Consider the following 24,206-nt stretch of genomic DNA (forward strand, 5'->3'; position numbering starts at 1 on the left):
GACTATGCCTATAAGGAAGAATCTCGTCGAGTGGTATAAATGTACGGTAAAGTTTATTTTATACAAAAACGTTTTTTTGCCGGCGACATTATGCTTTTGGGTTGTCCGTCCGGCTGTCCGTCTGTCCATCCGTGCGACTGTGATAGATTTGCGTTACCACGATAATTTAAGAACGGCTGAAGGGATCCAAGTCAAACTAGGTCCAAATGTGTGTATAATGATGTTAAAATAAACAAGCCGGGAGGCGACGATGGTTCTCGGGTATTATTGAACAATGCCATGATACAATTGAGTTAGTGGAAGCTCTTCCGTCAAAATTGACCAAATCAAATCGGATTTTTTATATGTTGTACTGATGGATATTACGTACAGCTTCTAGAAAATGAAATTGCGAGAAAAAAATTGAGAAAAAAATAAATAAATAAAAGGTTCAAGTGGGCGTGGCTCTGCCCACAAGGGGTGTGGGACGCCTCTCATACAAAAAGACACAACTCGACCATGATATCTCGCTTGTGTCCAAGTTTCATCAAGATCGCATCAAATGTCATGGAGCTATGCTCTGAAAAGTCACAAACAGACAGACAGACACGCAGACACAACGAAAATAGTGGTCACTGCTGGCGCCCACAAACTAACTGATGAGATTGAGGTCAGAGGTGTCCTGTTCAGTAAAAAGTCTGTTACCACGCTAACTTGTGAACCAGTCATGGGATTTTGACCAAACTTGGTATAAGTATATACTGTATATGATGATGCAACGATGAACTGATTCAATTTCAGCATCAAGCGGTCATGTCTGGTAAAAATGTGATACTTGAGAACAACTGAAGGGATTTAAATCAAACTTGGTACAAGTATGTATAACGATGTAATTATGTGGGTGGAGGCACATGTGTTGACATCACGACGTCAGAGTGCCGTGCTAGTTTCTCTTGCAATATAAAGGGATTAATTTATTGCAGGATTCGACGGAGGACGACCAGCGCCGTCTCATGGAATTTCATGTTCAAATCTATGATGACCATATCATAACTAGATAAACCTTGATGACCCCGTTTTCATTTACCAGGGCCGCGTGTATCTCCACGTGATGCTCAACAAACTGAAATCATGTCTTTTTTTTATGGATGGGAAACAAATGTTGATTTTGTTGAATCGACTTTACACAATCCCAAAATAAGTGTGCTGTGGCCAAAGCACGAATCACATTTGCAGCTCCTATCTTTATTTGAGGATCCCGAATCGGGTGAAGCTGTTACTGTGAGTTAAAAAGGTACGTTCACACGCCATGTGCGTGCACGTGCACTATGCAAGATGGTGCCATATGATCCCACCATATGACCCCTTTCCTAATTGTCTCATCTCCCACAGATCGCGATATCCATGGCCTGCCAGGCAGGTCAGCTGATCCGTTTCCCCTCGATTACTTTATTTGGCCGACGTGAAAGCAAACAAGTTATTGTTGAACGTTTCACGCAAAATTTTGGATGACGATTGATTCTGCTTGCGGACTTCACATGTATGCACAAAGCTTAGGACAATTTGAACACGAGAACAAAATTAAACGTTGTATTGTCATTTTGGTGTATCGCGAGTTTCTACCATTGTTAGAAGTAAAATTGTGGTATGAAAATGTCATTTTTGTGGCTTACCCTGTGCTGTACCTGTTATTGTGCAAGGTTGTTAAATATATATGTATATATACTGTACATATATACACACACACTTACATGCATACATACATACATACATCATGTGAGATCATCACGTGCCTTCTGATTGAATGGTTTGCATTAGCAGGAACAATTGTCTGGGTGGCAGACAGATGGTTGTTCTCTGCTGATTATGCGCTTTTACCATGTGAGACATAATTCACGGCGACGCACACAACAGTCAGGAGGTGTATCTGATGTATAAATGACGAATGTGGTCATCATTGGTTAGATATTTATGGGTATACCATCCTGATGAGGGTAAATAGCCTGAAATCTGTATCGGTGGTTCTGGTTGATGTTTAACTGATGATGACCATGAATAATCTATGTCTGTTTCACAGTCACCGAGGTGAATCACTGTGTTGCAGGCGATGCTTTGGTGTGGACTGTGTCTAATGGGGATTGGTGGAGTGCTCGTCACATTCCACATGTTTTGAATATATATATATATATATATATATATATATATATATATATATATATATATATATATATATATATATATATCACCTTTTGTCGCGTTGCAGCCTGGAATTAAATTCCATTAAATCAGACTTTTCAACCTTTATTTACACATCGTAACCCACAACTTCCAAAAAAAAAAAAAAATCAGAAAATGTCTGAAGAATACAAACCGAGAATATCTTGGTTGGATAACTGTCCACCTCCCCCCCCCCTTATAATAGCAATTGTAATTTAGCTCAGGTGTAACCAATCACCTTCAATATCACACACCAAGTTAATTCACCTTCACCTGTGTTAAATTGTGATTGTGATTATGATGATTTCAGAATAAAATCAGTTCTTCCTGTGGGTTTCCTCTGCTGGGTAGTGCATTTCACAGCAAAGACTCAACCATGAGACCCAAGGAGCTTTCAAAAGACCTCCAGGATAAAGTTGTGGAAAGGCACAATTCAGGGGATGGGTATAAAATATTTCAAAGACCATGAATATCCCTTGGAGCACAGTCAAGACAATCATTAAGAAGTGGAAGACGTATGGTACCACCAAAATACTGCCGAGATCAGGTCGTCTCTTTAAACTGGATGACCAAGCAAGGAGGGGACTGATCACAGAGGCCACCAAGAGCCAATGGCAACTTTGAAAGAGCTACAAGCCTTTATAGCAAAGACTGTTTACTGTTGTGCATGTGACACCAATATCCCACGCACGCCACAAGTCTGGCCTGTATGGTAGGGTGGCAAGAAGGAAGCCATTACTCAAAAAAGCCAACCTTAAGTCCCATTTGAGGTTTGCAAAAAAAACCACTGGAGATTCTGAAGCCACGTGGCAAAAGGTTTTTTGGTCTGAGGAAACAAAGATGGAACTTTTTGGCTTAAATGCAAAACGTTATGTTTGCCACAAATCCAACACAGCACATCACCCAAAGAACACCATCCCCACTGTGAAGCATGGTGGTGGCAGCATCATGTTTTGGGGACGTTTCTCAGCAGGGACTGGGGCACTTAGTGGAGTTCCCACAATAGGGTCCCGTGACCGTTTTTCCGGGACCAAGGTTTGAAGGTTGATTTTAGTCAACTTGAGGGTGCTGATTAAAATGAGCTGGGGTGAACCTCGTGAAAATGTGAGCTAACTTGGCCAGATGCGAAAATTCAAAATGGCCGCCATGCTACTTCCAGTATATCAAAAATTGCATATCTTTGGTTCTTCATGTCCGATTTTTATGATTTTTGGGTCAAAATATATGTTTTGAAGGTCAAGGATGTCATATATTACCATTCCAGATTGTTATATTTAAGGGTTAAGTCACAAAATATGAAATATGACTTTTCGGGGGCCAAATCCAAGATTGTCGTCGAGTAACATCTGGAAAATAGTAAAAAATCAATTTTCTTCTCATAATATTATTGGCAGTGAATCTTTTCATGCAAGTAAATGTTTGTTTATATGTGGGAGTGCACAACAAAATGAGACACGAAGAGAAGGACGCAATCATTGTCTTTATTTTCAGAACATGATGTGTACATAATATCAATTTCTCAACTTTTACACTGTTGAGGCAGGTTATACCATTCTTTTGTATGTCCCTCCTGTACTTTATCTAGAACAGTAATATAATGAAAGAATATCAACATTCCTTCATTTTGTCTGTAGAGCAACAGTGTTTGAATGGAAAAATGAAAGAAAACATGAATTATCTGAATTCCCGGCATTGACGCTTTCCCGGTAAGTATTCTTGTAATTTGCATTGACCAAAGTTTGATGTACTGTCCAAACTGTCTTTTATCTAAGAGAGCCATTCCATGTAACTTTCTCTAGTGGTCATGCGAGTCACAGATTTCAAAGTGCTGTCATTCAATGAAGAATGATTCATTCGGATTTATTTTTGGCCCACATCCAAAGGGCCCAACGTTCTACAAGCCTGCAGAAATAAAATTCCGAATGAATCATTCTTCATTGAATGACAGCACTTTGAAATCTGTGACTCATGTGACCGCTAGAGAAAGTTGCATGGAATGGCTCAAGACAGTCATAATAAAATAATATTAACATCTCTTATATTTTGACTGTTGCAATGTTTTTACAGTTGTAAATTAAATGAAATGAAATCTCCATTGAAACACATACATGTAATCCTTCAGTCACTATCTGAGTCGCTGGCTCCAGAATCACAAACCTCATCATTACTTTCACCCTCATCATCGTGCAACAATGTCTGTTCTTGTTCAACCAAGTCATGTAAACTTCTTGGGAGTGCATCATGGGTATACCTCACTGACACACATCTACCGTCTTTCATCGTCCATCCATGGTTGGTGGGATTTGGGGGTGCATCCGGCTTGTCATAGTTTAGTTGAATGTAAACTTGGTAGTTAACTCACGTCACATGCAGATTGTGAGAATCTGGATCTGGTGGGATGCGGGACGTGGACTTGTTTTTCATCTGACCCCACTTCTGTGCTCTGGCTTCACTTAACGTTTTACTGATTGTGTCATTATAGATGTGTCTAATAGTGAATGTGGCCATTTGCTGAAGCACCTCTTGTGTCACTGGAAGTGTTTTGCCAACATTTTTCAAAAGATTGCGTGCCTCCTGAGTTCCTGTTCCTTTTTCATAAACTGTGTTTTTCCCATGTCCATAGAAGCCAGATGTTGTATCAGATCCACTATGGATTTGTAATGGGATTAATATTTCAGCTCCATCATCAGAGCAAAGGTCTCTGCAGCTGATGATTTTGTCTTTCCGTTTGATAGCAAGGGTGCCCTCCAGTTGATGTGCAACATATGCAGAAAGAATCACTACATCTGTGTCCTCGGCATCAATCACGACTGTCTCCATTTTTCCTGCTTTTCGGATTTGCGAATAGATGAAGAACAGCATTGTGTCCGCCGCAATGTGACTACATTCAAATTCTTCCATCCTTTCTCCGGAGGAGATGTTCCAACAATTTTGCCTGATGGAGTACACAAAGTCAATTTCTCTATGATTCTTTACAAACTTGGTGAACTCATCCTTTAGAAACTTTGGCAGCCTTTGTTTCCCTGATTACTGAACAGCACCTGGAAGTTCTTCGTGGCAGGAAACCTATCTGATGTTTTCATGTACACATTTCTGGACCCATCTCGATATGCTGTCGTGGATTTACGACGCTCATGCTCACTGTCTTTGATGGAGTTTTCCACACCATCGGCATCATCTACAAAAACTATCTGGCTTGCTCTGATACAACATCTGGCTTCTATGGACATGGGAAAAACACAGTTTATGAAAAAGGAACAGGAACTCAGGAGGCACGCAATCTTTTGAAAGATGTTGGCAAAACACTTCCAGTGACACAAGAGGTGCTTCAGCAAATGGCCACATTCACTATTAGACACATCTATAATGACACAATCAGTAAAACTTTAGGTGAAGCCAGAGCACGGAAGTGGGGTCAGATGAAAAACAAGCCCACGTCCCGAATCCCACCAGATCCAGATTCTCAAAATCTGCATGTGACGCGAGTTAACTCCCAAGTTTACATTCAACTAAATTATGACAAGCCGGATGCACCCCCAAATCCCACCAACCATGGATGGACGATGAAAGACGGTAGATGTGTGTCAGTGAGGTATACCCATGATGCACTCCCAAGAAGTTTACATGACTTGGTTGAACAAGAACAGACATTGTTGCACGATGATGGGGCTGAAAGTAATGATGCTGCTTGTGACTCTGGAGCCAGCGACTCAGGTAATGACTGAAGGATTACATGTATGTGTTTCAATGGAGATTTCATTTCATTTAATTTACAACTGTAAAAACATTGCCACAGTCAAAATATAAGAGATGTTAATATTATTTTATTATGACTGTCTTAGATAAAAGACAGTTTGGACAGTACATCAAACTTTGGTCAATGCAAATTACAAGAATACTTACCGGGAAAGCGTCCAATTGCCGGGAATTCAGATAATTCATGTTTTATTTCATTTTTCCATTCAAACACTGTTGCTCTACAGACAAAATGAAGGAATGTTGATATGCTTTCATCATATTACTGTTCTAGATAAAGTACAGGAGGGACATACAAAAGAATGGTATAACCTACCTGAACAGTGTAAAAGTTGAGAAATTGATATTATGTACACATCATGTTCTGAAAATAAAGACAATGATTGCGTCCTTCTCTCCGTGTCTCGATTTGTTGTGCACTCCCACGTAGAAACAAACATTTACTTGCATGAAAAGATTCACTGCCAATAATATTATGAGAAAAAAATTGAATTTTTACTATTTTCCAGATGTTACTCGACGACAATCTTGGATTTGGCCCCCGAAAAGTTAAATTTCATATTTTGTGACTTAAGCCTTAAATATAACAATCTGGAATGGTAATATATGACAACCTTGACCTTCAAAACATACATTTTGACCCAAAAATCATAAAAATCGGACATGAAGAACCAAAGATATGCAATTTTTGATATACTGGAAGTCGCATGGCGGCCATTTTGAATTTTCGCATCTGGCCGAGTGATCCCACATTTTCACGAGGTTCACCCCAGCTCATTTTAATCAGCACCCTCAAATTTACTAAAATCACCCTTCAAACCTTGGTCCCGGAAAAACGGTCACGGGACCCTATTGTGGGAACTCTACTAACTTGTCAGGATAGAAGTGAGAATGGATGAAGCAAAATACCGGAAAATCAGAGAGGAAAACCTGCTTCACTCTGCAAGAAAGCTGAAATTGAGATGGAAGTTCACCTTTCAGCATGACAACGACCCGAAGCACACAGCCAAAGCTACACTGGAGTGGCTAAGGAATAAAAAGATAAATGTCCTTGAGTGGCCGAGTCAGAACCCCAACCGAAATCCAATTGAGTATCTGTGGCATGACTTGAAGATTGCTCTCCATCACGCTCCCCACACAACTTGATTGAGCTTGAACAGTTTTACACAGATTGGCAAATATTTCCCAATGAAGGTGTGCAAAGTTGGTCGTGACCTATCCCAACAGACTTACAGTTGTAATTGCTGTCAAAGGTGCTTCCACCAAGTATTAACTCGGGGTGGGTGGGGGGTGGTGGACACTTATCCAACCAAGATATTCTAGTTTAGTATTCTAAATTAATTTTCTGATATTTGCAGAATTTGTTTTTCACTTGGAAGTTGTGGGTTACGGTGTTTAAATAAAGGTGGTAAGGATGTTGAGGTCATGGAGAGATTCACTTACCTTGGCAGTGATATTCATGTCTCTGCTGGCTGCGAGTCAGAGGTCAATAGATGTCTGGGTCGGGCCTGGGGAGTCATGGATTCACTGGATCATGGGGTGTGGCGCTGCCGGTACCTGTGCGGGAGGACGAAAGTCCGAGTCTTCAGGTCCTTGGTACTTCCAGTCTTGCTATATGGATGTGAGACTTGGACTCTGACCAAGGATCTGAGACGGAGACTTAATTCCTTTGGTACCAGGTCTCTTCGGAGAATCCTTGGCTCTCGCTGGTCAGATTTTGTGTCCAACGAACGGTTGCTGAGAGAAACTCGGATGAGATTTGTTACCTGCATAGTCCGTGAGCGTCAGTTGCGGCTGTATGGACATGTGGCTCGTTTTCCTGACGCTGATCCTGCTCACCAGATTCTCTCAGCGAGGGAGTCTCATGAATGGAGGAGGCCAGTGGGCCGACCACATGCCTCGTGGTTGCAGCAGGTTGACCATCATCTCAAGGAGATGGGGATGGGCCTGGCATCTGCCTGGGGGATGGCCAGACGGAGGCCCCTGGAGTACCGGCGGAAAGTGGACGCAGCGACGTGCTGCTCTGGCACATGCTCCCATACCTGTCCTGACCTGAAGAAGCAAGATTTAATGCAATTTAATTCCAGTTAATTACTCATGGGCTAATAATTATTGTTCCACTCTCAGTTGCATCCATTCTGCTCGTCACACTCGCTCTATTGCACTCCGTGACCCCAAGAACAAGAGAGAGAACCAAAGCGCACAGCTCCCTTTTCTAATCCCCCAGAATGGGTGGTGTTTGCCCATTCAAAATTACTACAGTTAGAACTATAGTCTGAGAGTTGTACTCGTATATTATAGTTGGTAAAGGTCCTACTGACGTAATCTGCAGAGAATTACTGCAGGAAAGGAACGCTATTTTTTGCCTGGGTGAGCGCGGAACAGGCGGAGCGAGGGGTGTTCTACAGCACCCTCATCGATATATTGACCATTACCCCGGCGCTAGCTCCGCCCATGCAAGGCCTTGGCAGCGGAGATGCCCTCACTCGCCCCGAACTCTGCCACGGGATGGAGCTCTCAGGTTAACATGGTGCTGGGGTATTTGGTTGCGCGCTCCGGCCACGAATGTGCACCGGCCACCCAATGAGGGCCGTAATTGAGAGAAATGTTAGGCTATCCGCATGATGTCTCCTGCTGGTCCAGAGGGAGGTGGTGAACATCGGTGGTGACGGTGATTGAGTGATGGCAGCGGTGGTGTAGTGTAGCATTGTGGTGAGCTTTCAGCATTGAGGTTGTGGCATCAATGGTGAGTGTATATGAGCTCAAGTTGTGGTTCGATGGTGTGGGGGAATTAATATGAAGGCATTGTGACGTTGTGGTCTGAGTCTGGTGAACGTTTGAGGTGAGCATCCGTTGGGCAATGGCTTGCAATTGAATGTGAAAGGGTGCGTGTATGCTAATGAGCTGACTGTTGCTGTGGTCTGCATGCTTGTGTGATGGAGAGGTCGTGTGTGTGTGTGTGTCTGTGTGTGTGTGTGTGTGTGTGTGTGTGTGTGTGTGTGTGTGTGTGTGTGTGTGTGTGTGTGTGTGTGTGTGTGTGTGTGTGTGTGTGTGTGTGTGTGACAAAGTAAATAAAATAGATAAACAATGGTAATAAAGACCTGCCGAAAAACCCACACAATTCATATGACCTATAAACCCATTACACAATAGGGAAGGGCCATCTAAAAGTAATACTCATGAAATAACTGTCTCGGGACCACTATATGCCGTGTGCCGTTGCCTCGGGTATGACGGTTTCGCAGAACCGCAACAATATGATCTCTGATTAGAAAAGGTCTTGTTTTTTTAACAATGTTGCAAAAAAAAAAAAGGCAAATGTTTGTCATTTAAAAGCAAATTAATCTGCTCTCCAAAGGAGAATTTCAATGACTGGTTCAGGTTTTCACTCGTACCTGTTTTCTTTTCTGCAGAGAGGAGAAGGAGGAGGAACCACACCAAGGTTGAGTCCTTACAGAGGTAGCAGCAGCAGCCAAACTGACCTCTCCCAACGACCTCTCTCCAGAGACCATTCATAAACCAGAGTTGTGAGGCAAGGAATTTGTAACGAGAGTGCGGATAAGACAACAGGAAGAACATCTATTGCAGTTCAATTCAAATCCACATTAAATTGTCATAAACAAGGAGGACGTTTCGCTGGTTGTGGTGGGTGCAGGATTTGTAACAATGGTCGTTAGCGGTGATAATTGGAGCCTGATTGTGCAATAATCAAACTGGATATTTAGGATTGTTGTCATAGAAATGTAACACTATGAGACCTTCTCCACACACAAAGCTGAATACGTCGTCATAAAACCTATCGAGCGAGAAGTTAAATGCTGTTCCAATGTGATCTCATCTTGTATATTACTGCTGTGCAGGAATGTACAAAAAAAAAACTCACATTAACTGCTCACAAAAAAGAGTGTGTACAATGCTCAGATTATTTTTGTACAATCATCCTATTTTGCTTCCTCATTCTTGATGCTTGGCACAACCGCGCATTTCACTGATTATGTAATTGCATTAATCTGAACCTGTATCTTTTCATGAGCGTACGGAACGTGACCCACTTGTGTGATACATGCGCGAGTGCGTGGAAATTAGTGTCATTTCTCCTCCAAGTAGAGCCGAGTTATCGCCGGCACCCTGGCAAAAATTCCAAAGTCCTGTTCGAACCCACACGTGGCACTGCATCATCAGCACTGCTGTGCTCCCAGCGAGGACGCAAACCCACAGCCACGTGTTGCACACAAAATGACGATGACTGAACCGGCATTTTTATACCCTATTGCGGTTTTTGATCGACCTTGATATCATCGTCATCGTCATCGTCATCGTCATCTGATCGAGCGGACTCGATTACACCTTTCGATTGCTTGCCACTCCATTTTACTCGAGTCCCTACACTAGCGGTCGCAGCTCCTGCTGGTGTGGTGCCCACACCGGGAATGGAACCCCCAGGCCACCTGGACATATAAACCAGGTATCCTGGCCACGAGATCATGTGGGTTAATGCCATATACAGGTACATAAACTGGCAGAGCAAAACCAACAGAGCATCCACCATTGCTGAAGTTTAATGTGATGCAATGTGCATGCTGCTCTGTTCAAATTGCTGGGTGAGGACATTTTCAAAACGTACGGTACGTAAGGGCCTGGCCACATAACGGACTCCGCCGGAAAGGCTGCACATTATCCGTAGTGGGATACAAAGATGGCTCATGGCGCTGGATTCTGAAATCGTCTCGAGGTTACAATCGCCACAGATGCCTTTTTTGCAGATGCATTGCCAGCCATGTTGTCCCATGCTATGTTGTCGCGTTTAAACTTGCATATTTATCACCTGCTGGGACGTGTTTAAGTTTGAACAGTTCCGATGACACATCGTACCTTGAAAATGTTGGCTTATTTCAGTGTAAATTCAATGTTTTTGTCCCACCCCCCACTCCCATCCTTTCTTTGTAAGCAAAAGCTTCGTTTGGGCTTGTGGAGCATGTTTGATGCAAGTAATTTAAAGGGGGTGGGGGGAGGGGGGTGGTAAACGGGGTCGTAAAAGCTAATGATTATTATTATTTGTTGCTGTTGCACTGGTGAAAGCTCTTTGTTTCTACCTCTCCTAATGCTTTCTTCCTTTCGTTGCTTGAATTTGATCCTTTCTTTCATGTGTGTTGTTTTTATTGTTGTTATTCTCATTTGGCATGGGGTTTATGGCAATGTTCCAGTCTGATGAACAATGGTCTTGATTTCATGGCTAATCTTAAGCTGAGGGAAGGGAAGCGAGTGGTTCATTCACTCGTTTTCAACTTTTGCACTTTGTGTGATTTATATTCATCGATAAGAGGTTCTTTATAATTTGTAGCACTTTTCATTGTGGAATTTGTGAGCAATCGAAAATACTTCTCTCATGGAAATACGTTTTTGTCCCTCTGCTCAGATTGTATATTTGGTGATGGTGAAATATATGTAAATTTATGGTTTTCTTGTAATTGTTATTCTGTACATTCAGCAACATCCTCCAGAATACACTGTGGACTCTGGTCCCCACCCTCCCTCCCATCCGAGGTGCCGTTTCTTTGTCAGCTCAAAATTAAAATGCTTGACCTCACAAGTGCAAGTACCGTCCACCGCCAAATTAGTATTTGTCAGCACACAAGATGGGGAAAGAAAGAAGAAAAAAAATCACATGGAACAAAAAAAGCGACAATGGTAGTATAAGCAAAGCTGCCTACCAATTGGTGGAATGGAATGTTACAAACAGATGGATGAGCCAGCATATTATATACATAGATGTATAGAGTGTCAAATTCCAAAATAATCACATTTCTACGCACGCACGCACGCACGCACACACACACACACACACACACACACACACACACACACACACACACACACACACACACACACACACACACACACACACACACACACACACACACACACACACACACACACACACACACACACACACACACACACAAAATCGGGGCAGCGGTCTGTTGCTTTATACACCACCCAGGCCCAATGTTTTTTTTCTCTGGTATATATGTATATATTTATTTATACTTATACTAGTAGTGCACCCATGGGAAACCCACAGGCATAGAAATTTCTGACATTTGGACATCTTGAGTTAAATGCTGCATGTAAAATCTTCCAAAATGGGTCCTGGTAATTCATCAGATCCAGAAATGACGTATAATGTACACAATTTATTTACTTCACATAACATGTGAATGCATGTCCATGCACATGTGAAATACAGTTTGCTTATAAATCCCAGATATCTGAATTGGCTGTTTGGAGAAAAGCCGAATTGCAACTTCAGATGTTGTCTCGGGAGTTGCGACATTTTTCCATCATTACCTTGATAAAGTTGTTGCAGTCGAGCAGGTACGTCAAATAGTGGAGTTAATTGGGCTTTTCTCTTGGAGCAACAAAGTGTAAATCCATCCCCTTTCCCTGTTGATTCATTTGTGATATGTTTCGCAAAGCTGTACACGCATGCGGCATGCTGAGGTCAGAGGACCACAATTATGCTCTTACACAATATTATCAGATACTTCGTCCAATTCATTACGGATGCTGTTGTTTATGTTTGCTGAGCATGCATTACCCTCCAAAGTCTTCGTTGCTCAGCATCCTGTGCAAGTCTGTGTTGAAGTCGATCAGCCGTCTCATTCTCCCACCTCATTCTTTTTCTTTCTGCTTCCCGTGCAAGCCTATGACGTTCATCAGCTGTTTCATTCTGTTCCCTTGTTCTTTTTTTCTTTTTGGAAATGGCAGTTCCAAATGCAACGCTTCGCGTCCTCATGTTTAACTTCCCTCCGATTGATGCCTCGCCCTGCGTGCCAAACACCAGTGTAGTAGTTTATACCTGGGTTGAGATTCCAACCCTGGCAAGGTAGCTCAAAGCCGAATGTGAAATCCTTTGAGAGTCTAAGCTATCCTGACAAACCATCAAATAGCAAATGCAATGTGATTGATTATAATAATTATAATTATTATTTGAAAATAATTATTTGAAATAATACTTTACTTTTACTATGCTTAAGATTTGTGACGACATCATGTCGATGTCATCCTGCTTCACACAGGAGCTTTATGCTTGTGTGACCCTGGGATCAAAGAGTACTTCAGATTTGCAACTTTTTATTGTGACTTTGTCTAAAGAATGAAGTATTTTATTGTTACGACTGTCAGAAGAATACAGCTCAAATGGAAAAGTCTCTGGGAAAAAGTCTGGTGTGTATGGGCATTACACCCTGGCGAAAACCGAAATTATTATTTTTGTACATGTACAGGACACAAAAGGACATTTTTTTTTTAATTGAAGATTTAAAATAAACTTCTTTAAAGTGTACGTGCGCCTGACTTGAAAATATGAACGAAAAAATATCTCACGGGAATTTTCCTTCTAACTTTTATTTATTTCACGTAACATATGTGAATTAGATGCCCATGCACATGTGAACTACAGTTTGCTCACAAATCCGTAACAATATATGTGAATTAGATGCCCATGCACATGTGAACTACAGTTTGCTCACAAATCCGTAACAATATATGTGAATTAGATGCCCATGCACATGTGAACTGCAGTTTGCTAATTAATCCTGTACTTGCGCATAATTCAGTCTTGAAAAACTCATGCGAAAATGAAGTTTAAAAATTTTTTTATTAAAGACTTCATCATTTTCTTTCCTCTGCGTAATGAAAACGTACCTTCTTTGGGCGGTATATCATAGACCGCTGCTGTAATAACTCCCGTCCCCACATCACGTCCGACCAGATATATTCAAAACGGCTATTAGAATGCATTTTTGTGTAAAAACACCAATGTTCGTCCGATTTTTCTCACATTTTTCTGCGACTGAAACTTGAACCATCTTAACCACTACAAAAAAATGGAATCAGATGGTGAATTAGAGTAGAGATATAGCTGTGAGGGAGTCTGAGTGGACTTTATATTGCAGGTCTTGATTTCACTTTAATTTCATTTTTGTGTAAAAACGCAAATTTTCTTCCTGGATTTTTTTTTTTTTTTTGGCATCCGAAACACCATCTTCGCGACTGCAAAAAAATGAAATCAGATATCGAATTGGAGTTAAGATAAAGCCGTGACAGTGTAATGAAATGCAAGCCTTACAAAAGAGGCCCCACGGAGCAAACAAAATGGCTGCGTGAGAAGCCCTGCCCTCAGTGCCGGATTCAGCCTCGGCTGGCAATAAGGCACATTTTGAAATTTTAGAGCAGGGGTTCCCAAACCCAGGGTCGTGACCCAAACTTGAACTCTCAAAAAATCTCAGTTTTTGAAGGGGGTTTCATGTCAAAAGCATTTTCTCTGACAATTTTTATCATAGGTACACTAGGTACCAGTATCATTTGGGTTACGAGGCAAATGTGATTTCAAATTTTGGGTCATGGACAAAAAAGTTTGGGAACCACTGTTTTAGAGAATGGCCTGAAAATTATAAATTAGATCTTGGGCTCATGGAAATGGACCCCAGACAAAAGATGAACTGATTCAAGAACAAAATATTTAATACAAAAAAAGACAAATATTTAATGTTAATATTTTAAATATTAAATATTTTAAATATTTAAATATAATTACCCTGGCAGGGACAGAAATTAGAAATAATTTGTTTAAAATAAAAAAATTTGATGAAAACTGCTTGTCCATATTAAAAAAAATGACAATCAATATGAATATTATGATTATATCAGATGATGGACAATCCCGAATTCCCAATGACCTCATTTTCTAAAGCCATAATGTAACCGCTCTTCTGATTTGCTGAGACAGACTGTCACCCAATGTAGGGATAAACACAATCATAATTATAATGTGATAGATCTATAGAAAGATCCATAGCACGAGACGAGTAGTACTAGTACGAATGCCATTCGCACAGCTAATAACGAAAATTTATGAGTTTATCATTGCCGATAATGCTATATATTACTAGACCAATAAGAATTGCATGTAAAAAATAAAAATAAAAAGTTGCCTAAATTTTTGTGGCCCGAATTTTTGGCTGGCCCTAAGGCACATGCCTTGTCTGCCTATTGGTTAATCCAGCACTGCCTGCCCTCACTGAGAAGCTCCTCCCCAAACGGATGGACAGACACACAGACAAACAGAATGGCACAGGTGATATATAAGGTTAGAATTTTTATGGCAATTTAAGTAACCACAACAGCCCTTACATGAAGCAAGCCACACCACCGGCCGAGCTGCAATGTAATCAATCCCAAGTATACGTTACGTCTACTTTCAATGTACTTTACAACACACAGATACTGCACACATAGTTTTCCAAAATGGGTACCTGCCATTCTGCAAATCCAGTAATGATGTAATGTAAACAATTTATTTACTTTACATGTGTGAATACATGTCCATGCACACGCAAAATGTACAGTTCGTTTATAAATCCTGTAATTTGCACACTATTCAACCTTGAAAACTTGGGCAAAAACCGAAATTACCGACAACAACCTTCCATTTTTTTGCCGGTGGTTAGCGTCGGGGACAGCTTGGAGTTTGATTTATTTATTAAAGACTTCAAATATTAATCGTGACTTTTCTTTCCTCTGCATTTGTTGTAATCAAAACATACCTTTCTTTTATGATAGACGATGTTTTCAGTTTTTAAATGCGCACCTGAGGCTGAAAAGTAAGAAATCAAAATGGCACGGATTTTATTTTTTGTGAGGTCACAATTGTGGGTGGAGTGAGGCCAGTGAAGCTCCACCCTGGACAGACAGAACTTCAGTGCGACAGACAGCTGGGGAATATATGTATGATTGATTCTCTCACCGCCTCAAGAGTTCAGCTTGACAATAAACACCACGGTTTGTCAAGCTTTGCCAACATCAAAAAAGCCAACATGCCAATTTAAATGCCAACATTTGCCAACATCATGCCAACATGATGCCAACATGCCAACTTTAAAATGCCAACATCAAAAAAAGTTTCTTTTTTCGGATGGAGAAAATAAAAGTCATTCTGAGGTTGAAATTTGACAGGTCCAAAGCATAGTCGATTACGACTAAGGAGAACCAGCTTTGCAGAAATATAAATCCCTCAAGACGTCGGTTTTCATTTCTGACGACCTCAATAGCATGCTGCGTATTGGGTATGTTCCTGCACACGACGAAATGTCATATTTATTGCTAAATACCTTCATAGTTCAACTTTTAAAGTTGAAGGCAAGCATACAATTAGCACACCATACGTTTCAGAAGACCTTTTTCGGTGGCCCATGTGTTTATGGTCCAACAAACTTGGCATCCCTGAAATGTAAGCTTTGCAAACCACGCAGCTGCAACAAAAATACGATGCACGCCTATAAAACCATCAACGGCACTATAGATTAGTACGGTCTGTGAATGTAGTCAAAGGAAATTGATGCATTTCGAGAAACCACAACATTTAAAACCTGCTTGGTGTTGCGAGTGGAAGAAGTGTTGCGTTCCTCGCTGCATGACTGCTTGACTGCATGACAAATTGTATACCTGCGTTCCTTGCTTGCCTATCTCACAAGCCTGCCGGTAGGGTAGCCTAGAGGTATGTGCACTCGACTCTGAACTGTCTATCCTGGGTTTGAATGTTCACCAAGCTACAAACTGTCATCCTGGTATTTTGCATGCAGGGCGAGGATTCAATGTTTTCTCCGTCCTTCGGATGGACGTCAAACTGGGCTTTCCATCTGGCAGCATTAGTTGGTGGAAGTTGAAGATCCCATGGTGTCCTTTGCGAAGAGTAGCTGAGCTATCGCTTGCACCCGGAGCAAATTACAAATTCCTGCCTTCATCTACAGAGGGCATTACATCAGCATCGCAGCCGTGCCCTCAGCCATGATGTTACCCCACAGCCTTGTGCTTTATACGAAAGAAAAAGAGAACGCTTGTGAAGCCACAACATTCGGATAAGTGAAACGAATAGATTTCCTTGCAGGTGGCGAGAGAGAAAGGTTTCAACGTGATGAGGAATTCATTTTCAAAACTTTTGGATGATGCAGGGAGTTTAGGGACGTCAGCAATTTGTGCACGTGAGCACACACACACACACACACACACACACACACGCACAACTCTGCGGCCATGTTGGAGTACAAGCTTTGTCATGGCCAAACAATCGGGCTTAAAGGTTGTCCCCAAGTTTGGGTATGTTGATACGTTGGACACTTTGTCTAGCGAGCAATATTGTAACAAAATGCAGGTTATAGGCAACGCAGACCCGCATTAATTGCCAAATACAGTGTCGTCCAGAAGGGAGACAAACTTTCCAACCATTTTATATCCGGATTTAATTAATTATCTCGTATTAGTTGTATTCACTAAAAGTTTTTACACCCAAGACATTGTGAAGGCACAGAAAAGTTTGGATGCCAACAACTTGCTGGATCATCGATGTGGCTGTTTTTGTGACTAATAACCATCACAAAGGTAGGCCTCCTAATCCTGTACTACATCAATGACACCAATTCATCTTGGTAAAGCAGATAAGCATGATGTGGTACATATGCGTTAACATCATGCTTATCTGCTCCGACACACCTTACTTTGTGTACATAATTAGATATTGAGAAATAAAAGATAAATTCGCCGTTTCTTGGACTAAGTGTCTTGAATGTCATTTTGAATCTCTTTTGAACACCCCTCATAACTCGAAGTCAAGCCTCTGTTTCAAAATCTTTGTTGTTGCATGTAGGCCGTCTACGTCCGATGATACGACAACGAATCCTCCCTATCGGCATGATTGCCATCACGAAATGCAACGCAAAAATTCACCATTTTAACAAATGTAAACCCAATGATGCAGATTGACCTGACACGTGTCATTTCGCTTTGTTTGCTTGGAATACAAGATGGCGGATGATAAATGTGGTGACGTCTCTCACACACACACACACACACACACACACACACACACACACACACACACACACACACACACACACACACACACACACACACACACACCATCTATAAGAGATGAACCTTCAAAGTGACTGGTTGCTTTTCTGGCCTTTTTAATTTTAATTATTTATTTATTTTACGAATAAGTACTGACAATAAATATCAGTGCCCACTTGTACCATGAAAATGGTACAAAAGTGGTTCGGGAAGAATTGAAGCGCAGTGTCCTCCACTGGACGAGGAACCTGCCTTCCACGGCTTCAGCGACACTCTGTACCCACCCTCTTCCCCACGGTGTAGTTTTGTCTGATACTAGCTCATCCGCCTCACATCAATGGTTCCACGACGTCTCTCGGCTACCTGACTCGCCACGAACCTATCCAATCCGGACGGGTGTGTTTTTAGGAGACACCATCTCCTCACCGGATGGCCGTTGGCTCCCGAAGGGAGCTCATCACTCATTTGTCAGGTGTAGTTTTTACTCCTGGCACAATAACCCTCCCCACAAGCAAAGCAAATCAGTGGTGTCTGTTTAATCGCCGACATCCCTGATAATGCAGGTAGCATTGGGTTACATGTTACCAGTGGCAGTCCCAAAAGATTGACCTGACTCACTTAATGTTCATCAATAAGTTAATCAATTTATTTAAGTTGTAAACACTTCATATACTTTTTAATTTACTTCCTAAAAAATTTGTTTGGTATTTTTTTTTTTACCTCCGCCACCGCAGGTGGATGAAGGTTATGTTTTCACCCCTGTCTGTTTGTCTGTGAGCAGGATATCTCAAGTTCTGAACGAATTTGGTGGATTGGTTGGTGTGTGATGAGGACTAATTGATTCGATTTTTGGTTCAGGAACAGATGCAGATCCAGCCTATCCATGGGATACAAAACGTAAACTGTTCAACCTGGCGGAGGTATGTGCTCTACCTAGTGTCGTTCTAGTTCGTTCCTCCACCGAAGGTGGATGGGAGTCAGTTTCACCTTTGTCTGTTTGTGAACAGGATATCTAAAAAGTTGTGGATGGATTTGGACGAAATTTCCACTACCTGTATATTCCAATGCACCATACTCGCTTAGAGTGTTTGTGCTGGCGCAGCAGTTTCTTGGCAAGTGTTGCATTAGGTGGTTTGCCATTGCTTTTCCAGCAGTAGTTAGAACAGGAATTTGTAATTTTTTCAGGGTGACTGCATTAGCTCGCCTACCCTTCACGAAGTACACCGTGGGATTTTTTTTTTAATGTCAGCAGACGGGAGGCCAATTTAAAGCCCATCCGAGGGACGACACACATCAATGAAAACACCAGGATAACAGTTTAATAGCTCGGTCTGGATTCGAACCCAGGTGAGACAGCTTCGAGCCGAGTGTATGTACCTCTAAGCCATCCTGCCAGTCCCTTGATGATAATAATGTATCGCCGATATTATATAATATGCACACATGCAGAACATAGGGACAGCCGCTGTTTCCAGTAATATCAGGGGAAGTATGTTTAATTGCGTGGCTGGTAATTTCACAACATTCACAGAATACATGACTTGGTGAAGGCGTTAAAGAGATTCATGTTTGGTTATCACTTGTAACCAAGTAATGGGTTCTTGAAAAAAATAATCAGGTCGGTTTATCATTTGCATTACTGGTCTATGGGATGTACATGTTTTCTCGAAAAGCTACATTATCTCAAGAAGATAAAGAAGTAGTAGTCCTTCAGATATAATGAAACAAAGAATAAGACTAATATATAAAAAAAGAGTATTTGGAAGAACACTTGTCAGCGTAAATCTGCACGTATCTTTATGATTCGTTATGGGAATCAGAGATTTTGACATCCTCATCCCCGAACAACCTGGATGCTGTGTTTTCACAACCAATGCATGAACACGACAATGACCCCAAACACACTGCAAAAAGCACCCAGAAATGATTCAAGACAAAACACTGGACTCTTCTGAGGGGACCAGCATTGAGTCCTGGCACCCTTCAAATGTGGGACAACTGGAACAGTTTGCACAAGAAGAGTGGGCCACACTTCCGGTAGAGAGATGCACGAAGCTCATTCATGGCTATAGGAAGGACTTGGCTGCAGCTATTTTTTCAAAGTCTGTGCTACCAAATATTAAGTCGAGGGTGTCAATAATTTTCTCAATGCCATTTATTTTTAATTTTCTGATTTAAATGGATATATTACGTTCTGAATCAAAAATGAAGGTTCTGTAATATTAACGGTGAAATAAAGAATTGTGGAGACAAAATACTTTGGTCAATATCAACTTATTTTTTAGAGAAAATTGTGAGTTATTTGAAAAGAGTGCAAGTGTGTCCATATTTTTGGCCACGATTGTCGGACATAATTATCGTTGAAACATTCTCCATCAGTCGTTGCTCCGATGGTGAAAATTTTGTCTCGATCCGACAAGCGGTTGCGGAGAACACTAAAGTTCTGTGCAGACAAACAAACGGACCCAAATAAAAATAAGCAAGAACAATTATCCCACCCTTTCAATCCCCATTGCCTCCGCTGCACCTGAAGGGGGGTGGGGTGGGGAAGAGGGATGCGGGCTCCATCTTTTGGAGTGGGAGTGGGAAGGAACTATGGAGCGATGACTTGGGGAACCCTCGCTGTGGTCTGCCGCATTGTGTCCCCAATCTGCCCCGGCCCTAGGTGGGCCATCTGATGCCCAGGGGGCTCTATACCCCACAGGTTTCTTCGTGAAAGTTCGCAAATGATAAATTCCCTGTAGGGCTCTGCCCAGGGAGGCGGGTGGTCTTTTGCCCTTCAGGCCCCTCCTCCGGCGCTTGTTCAAGGTCCATTCTCCTGTGTCCATCCCCGCATCCGCTCTTTCAACCCCCAGCAGCAGGGTCTCTTGAATGGAGGTTGTTCCCTCAGACCCCACCACTGGAGCAACGACCTTTCCCACAACGTTCTCTCCTCTCATCTCAGTGGGCCCGGCACCTGACGCAACCACATCCAAGTCCTGCGCTGCTGGGAGGGAGGCAAGTACTCATGTAGAATGTCATTGATAATTATGGCATCGTAGGTCACGTGGTGTGGCAGCCATGTTGGAGAAACAGAAAAACTTTGGACCTCTGTATCTCTGAAACTGCACCAAGAAAAAAAATTGAAACTTGGCACACGTCAAGTACTCCTCATGGGGAAGAAGTGTGATTTTTTAATGTCATAGATGCTTTTGTTATGACGTCATAGTTACATATGTAGAACACGACATCTGATCAGTATGAAAAATTTTTAAGGTCATCTCAGGATAAAATGGTCGACAGAATTTTTTAATGACGTCATCTGTCACGTAATTCAGCAGCCACATTGTTTAAAAAAAAAAACCCTTAAAAAATATTCTCTGAATTGGCTGAACAGATCAAGGCGAAACTTTACACGTATGACCTCCTGTCCATGAGGAACAAAAGGTTCACACATATGACATCATAGGTCACATAGTTTGGCTGCCATATTGGATTTACCCTAAAACATAAAAAAAATCTTCTTCTCCAGAACGGCTGACAAATCAAGGGGAAACTTCACACAAATGTTCCCTCATCCTTGTGTGTACAAGTTTGTTAAGGAATAATTGATAGGTCACATGGTTTGGCAGCCATATTGGATTGAAGAAAAATATTAAATAATGTTTTCTCTGGAACTGCTTAATCAATCTACATGAAACTTCACAATTATGATCCAGTAGTGATGGAGAAATACACATTTTAAATTTCCACTTGATCAGACACATGGTCTGGCAGCCAGAATTATTATTAATTTTTGGTCTTGGTTCTTTTTGATTAAAAGAAATTTTTTAAATTATTTTTTATTTTAAAAGGCTCACTTGGCTGTAGCTGGATGGGTTTGGGGGTAGAGTAGTAGCAGCTGAAATGTGAATCCTGTCCATGTTCCTCCTGATGACTTAATCTTTGCTTTTTGATGACTCCAATGCAGGACTGGACCTATTTGGTCTTCCATTTGATTTGAATTGAATTTATTTAATCCCATTCTAAATTCAATTGAATAATGAATAACGTCATGGGTCATGGTCAGGTGTCCGATCATCGCGGGGTTGCATCAAAGCGGGATGTCTTGGTACCCGGTCATCACTGCCAGCAGTTATAAAGTGGCAGTTCTAGTTATGTCTCATTAATTCTGTGACACACCAGGACACAAAAACAAGTCCTGGCAAGGGTCTGCAATCTCTGCTTGCTCTTTTTCTTGCTTGAACATGAATTGGAAAGCTAACTGTAGTTTAGCAGTACTTTGCCTCTGAATTTGTTTCGATTGCACATGCGCAGAGAACAGAATTCCAACCTGCTGAAAGGCGTGGTGATTGCTATCTTTACAAAGTCATCTGGATTTACGGGAATCTGATGGTACGCACGAACGGGGTTGACCTTGGAGAAGATTGCAATGCCATGGAGTGTCGTGGAGAAATCCTGAATGTGTGGAATGGGATAACGGTCTGGAACAGTGGTGTTGTTGAAGGACCGAGTAATCCCTGCAAGGATGCCAATCCCCAGGTGTCTTTTTGGGTGCCATATGCAGCGGTGAAGGCCAACTGCTGAACGATGGTCTGATGATTCCATGCTGTAACATATGGTCAAACTCCTGACGGGCGATACATAATATATGGGGTGCTAGTTGGCGAAGACGGTGGGGGTTCCTTGCTCTTGATGTGATGCATGATCTTGTGTTTGATGGGTTGGATTGCCACTGATGGGTGCGTAGTACTTTCTGAAAAGGGCACTTGGGTGTGGATGGAAGACATGTGAATTTCAGCGATGAAATGGTGGATGCTTTACCGAGAACACGAAGCTGTGTCAAGGCATCCAATTGACGGCGATGCTTTACATCTTTGAGGAGATTGAAATTACGCAAAAAATCCCGCACCTTGGATGGAGTATCTGACGTCGGCAATGGTAAACACCCATGGAAATGAGTGATGTCGACACAAATCAAGCTGGAGGAGACGTTCTCCAAAAGTAGCAATAGCACTGTTGTTAGCAGCATGTCATGAACGTTGCTGTTAAATATATATATATATATATATATATATATATATATATATATATATATTCGTTCAGTTATAGATAGTGGCACAATGCTCACCTCTGCCCCCGTATCCACAAGAAAATGAAGTCCGCTAGTAAGATCCATGAGGAAGAGAAGGTGACTGACGTATGGTCCAGGTGAACTCGTCATTAGTTGTGGCCTCATCATTTCCCTGCAGCCGGTGTGAGCATGGTGCTCCACACTGACGAGCATTCGCACTGAAGGTCACATGGTATCAACACGAATTTTGGGTGTTCACTGAAGGTGAACGGTAGCGTGAGCCACCACGTTGCTCTCGATCCCGACAAGGAGCACATGAAGAAGAGAAGGGCTTCGACTTAGGTAAACCACAGCTGTAGGTCATTAGGCTTTATCGAAATCACTGCTACTGATGAAGCTGGTTGAGTGTCTGGGAAGGGCATGGCTGGTTGGTCATTCCCGGTGACTGGTTGCGCGCTTGTAACTCCTTGTCCGTCCCTTTGGATCACCAATTTAACTAAGAAAAAACGATGCCCGAGACATTCAGATTCTGAGTCGATTCTTTATTAAGCTGCCACGGTAAAAAGTCCAAAAAACCCCTGCCAGGAAACCCCGTTAAACTAAAGCTAAAACTTATTCACATATTACAAACCCAAATAGTGGGGCAACTTAGCTAAACATAGCATAACAATTGTGTATTTTGTGAGGAAAGCACCAAATTTGGCACACTAGTAGCCTATCATATTATGAACAGATTTGGATATTGGGCCATCTCAATATTTTTGATGGTAGTGGAAAATGGCTGCCACAGCCATCAGCGGCTGAATTTGAGATGGCCCAATATCCAAATCTGTTCATAACATGTTTGGCTACTATTGTGCCAAATTTGGTGCTTTCCTCACAAGATGCACAATTGTTATGCTAAGTTGCCCCACTAAAAGGCCAAATTATGCCATGACAAATAGTCCAGGCATATTTTGGGATGAAATAAAAACCTTTTTTTGCTATCAGGTGATCTGCACCATCAGGTGAATGCTGACTTTTTACAGATACCTGGACATCACCACAATGATTCATTATACACAGGGGCAGATCCAGAAAATTTTTAGGGGGTTTTACTTAAGGTTGTGTTGTCATATTGTGAAATATACCACCAAGCCTTATTCAAGTCAATGTAATAGTCGAGGAAAAACCGGTTAATCTATCCAGAGCTAGCAGTGTCCGACCATAAATTTACTTTCTCCACTGGAAAATTTGGGAATATCGAGCTACTTGATGAAAAGGCCTCAGCTGAATTGATAATTATGACATC

General features: G+C 41.7%; 1 protein-coding gene across 7 annotated transcripts in view; it reads left to right on the forward strand.

Annotated features, from left to right (window-relative positions):
• LOC147019713 (kinesin light chain 1-like) overlaps window positions 1–11,490 on the forward strand; it is a 66,002-nt gene extending 54,512 nt beyond the window's left edge. For all 7 annotated transcript variants that reach the window (XM_085894365.1, XM_085894369.1, XM_085894368.1 and 4 more), the window contains one exon: window positions 9,366–11,490. In XM_085894365.1, coding sequence (XP_085750491.1) covers window positions 9,366–9,470 — 105 coding nt within the window. In that variant the 3' untranslated portion in view covers window positions 9,471–11,490. The remainder of the gene's footprint in view (window positions 1–9,365) is intronic.
• The last annotated feature ends 12,716 nt before the right edge of the window (window positions 11,491–24,206 follow it).

This window comes from Eptatretus burgeri, chromosome 9 (genome assembly GCF_056783735.1).
Source record: "Eptatretus burgeri isolate ZD-2024b chromosome 9, Ebu_testis_v1, whole genome shotgun sequence".
Classification (NCBI taxonomy): Eukaryota; Metazoa; Chordata; class Myxini; order Myxiniformes; family Myxinidae; genus Eptatretus; species Eptatretus burgeri.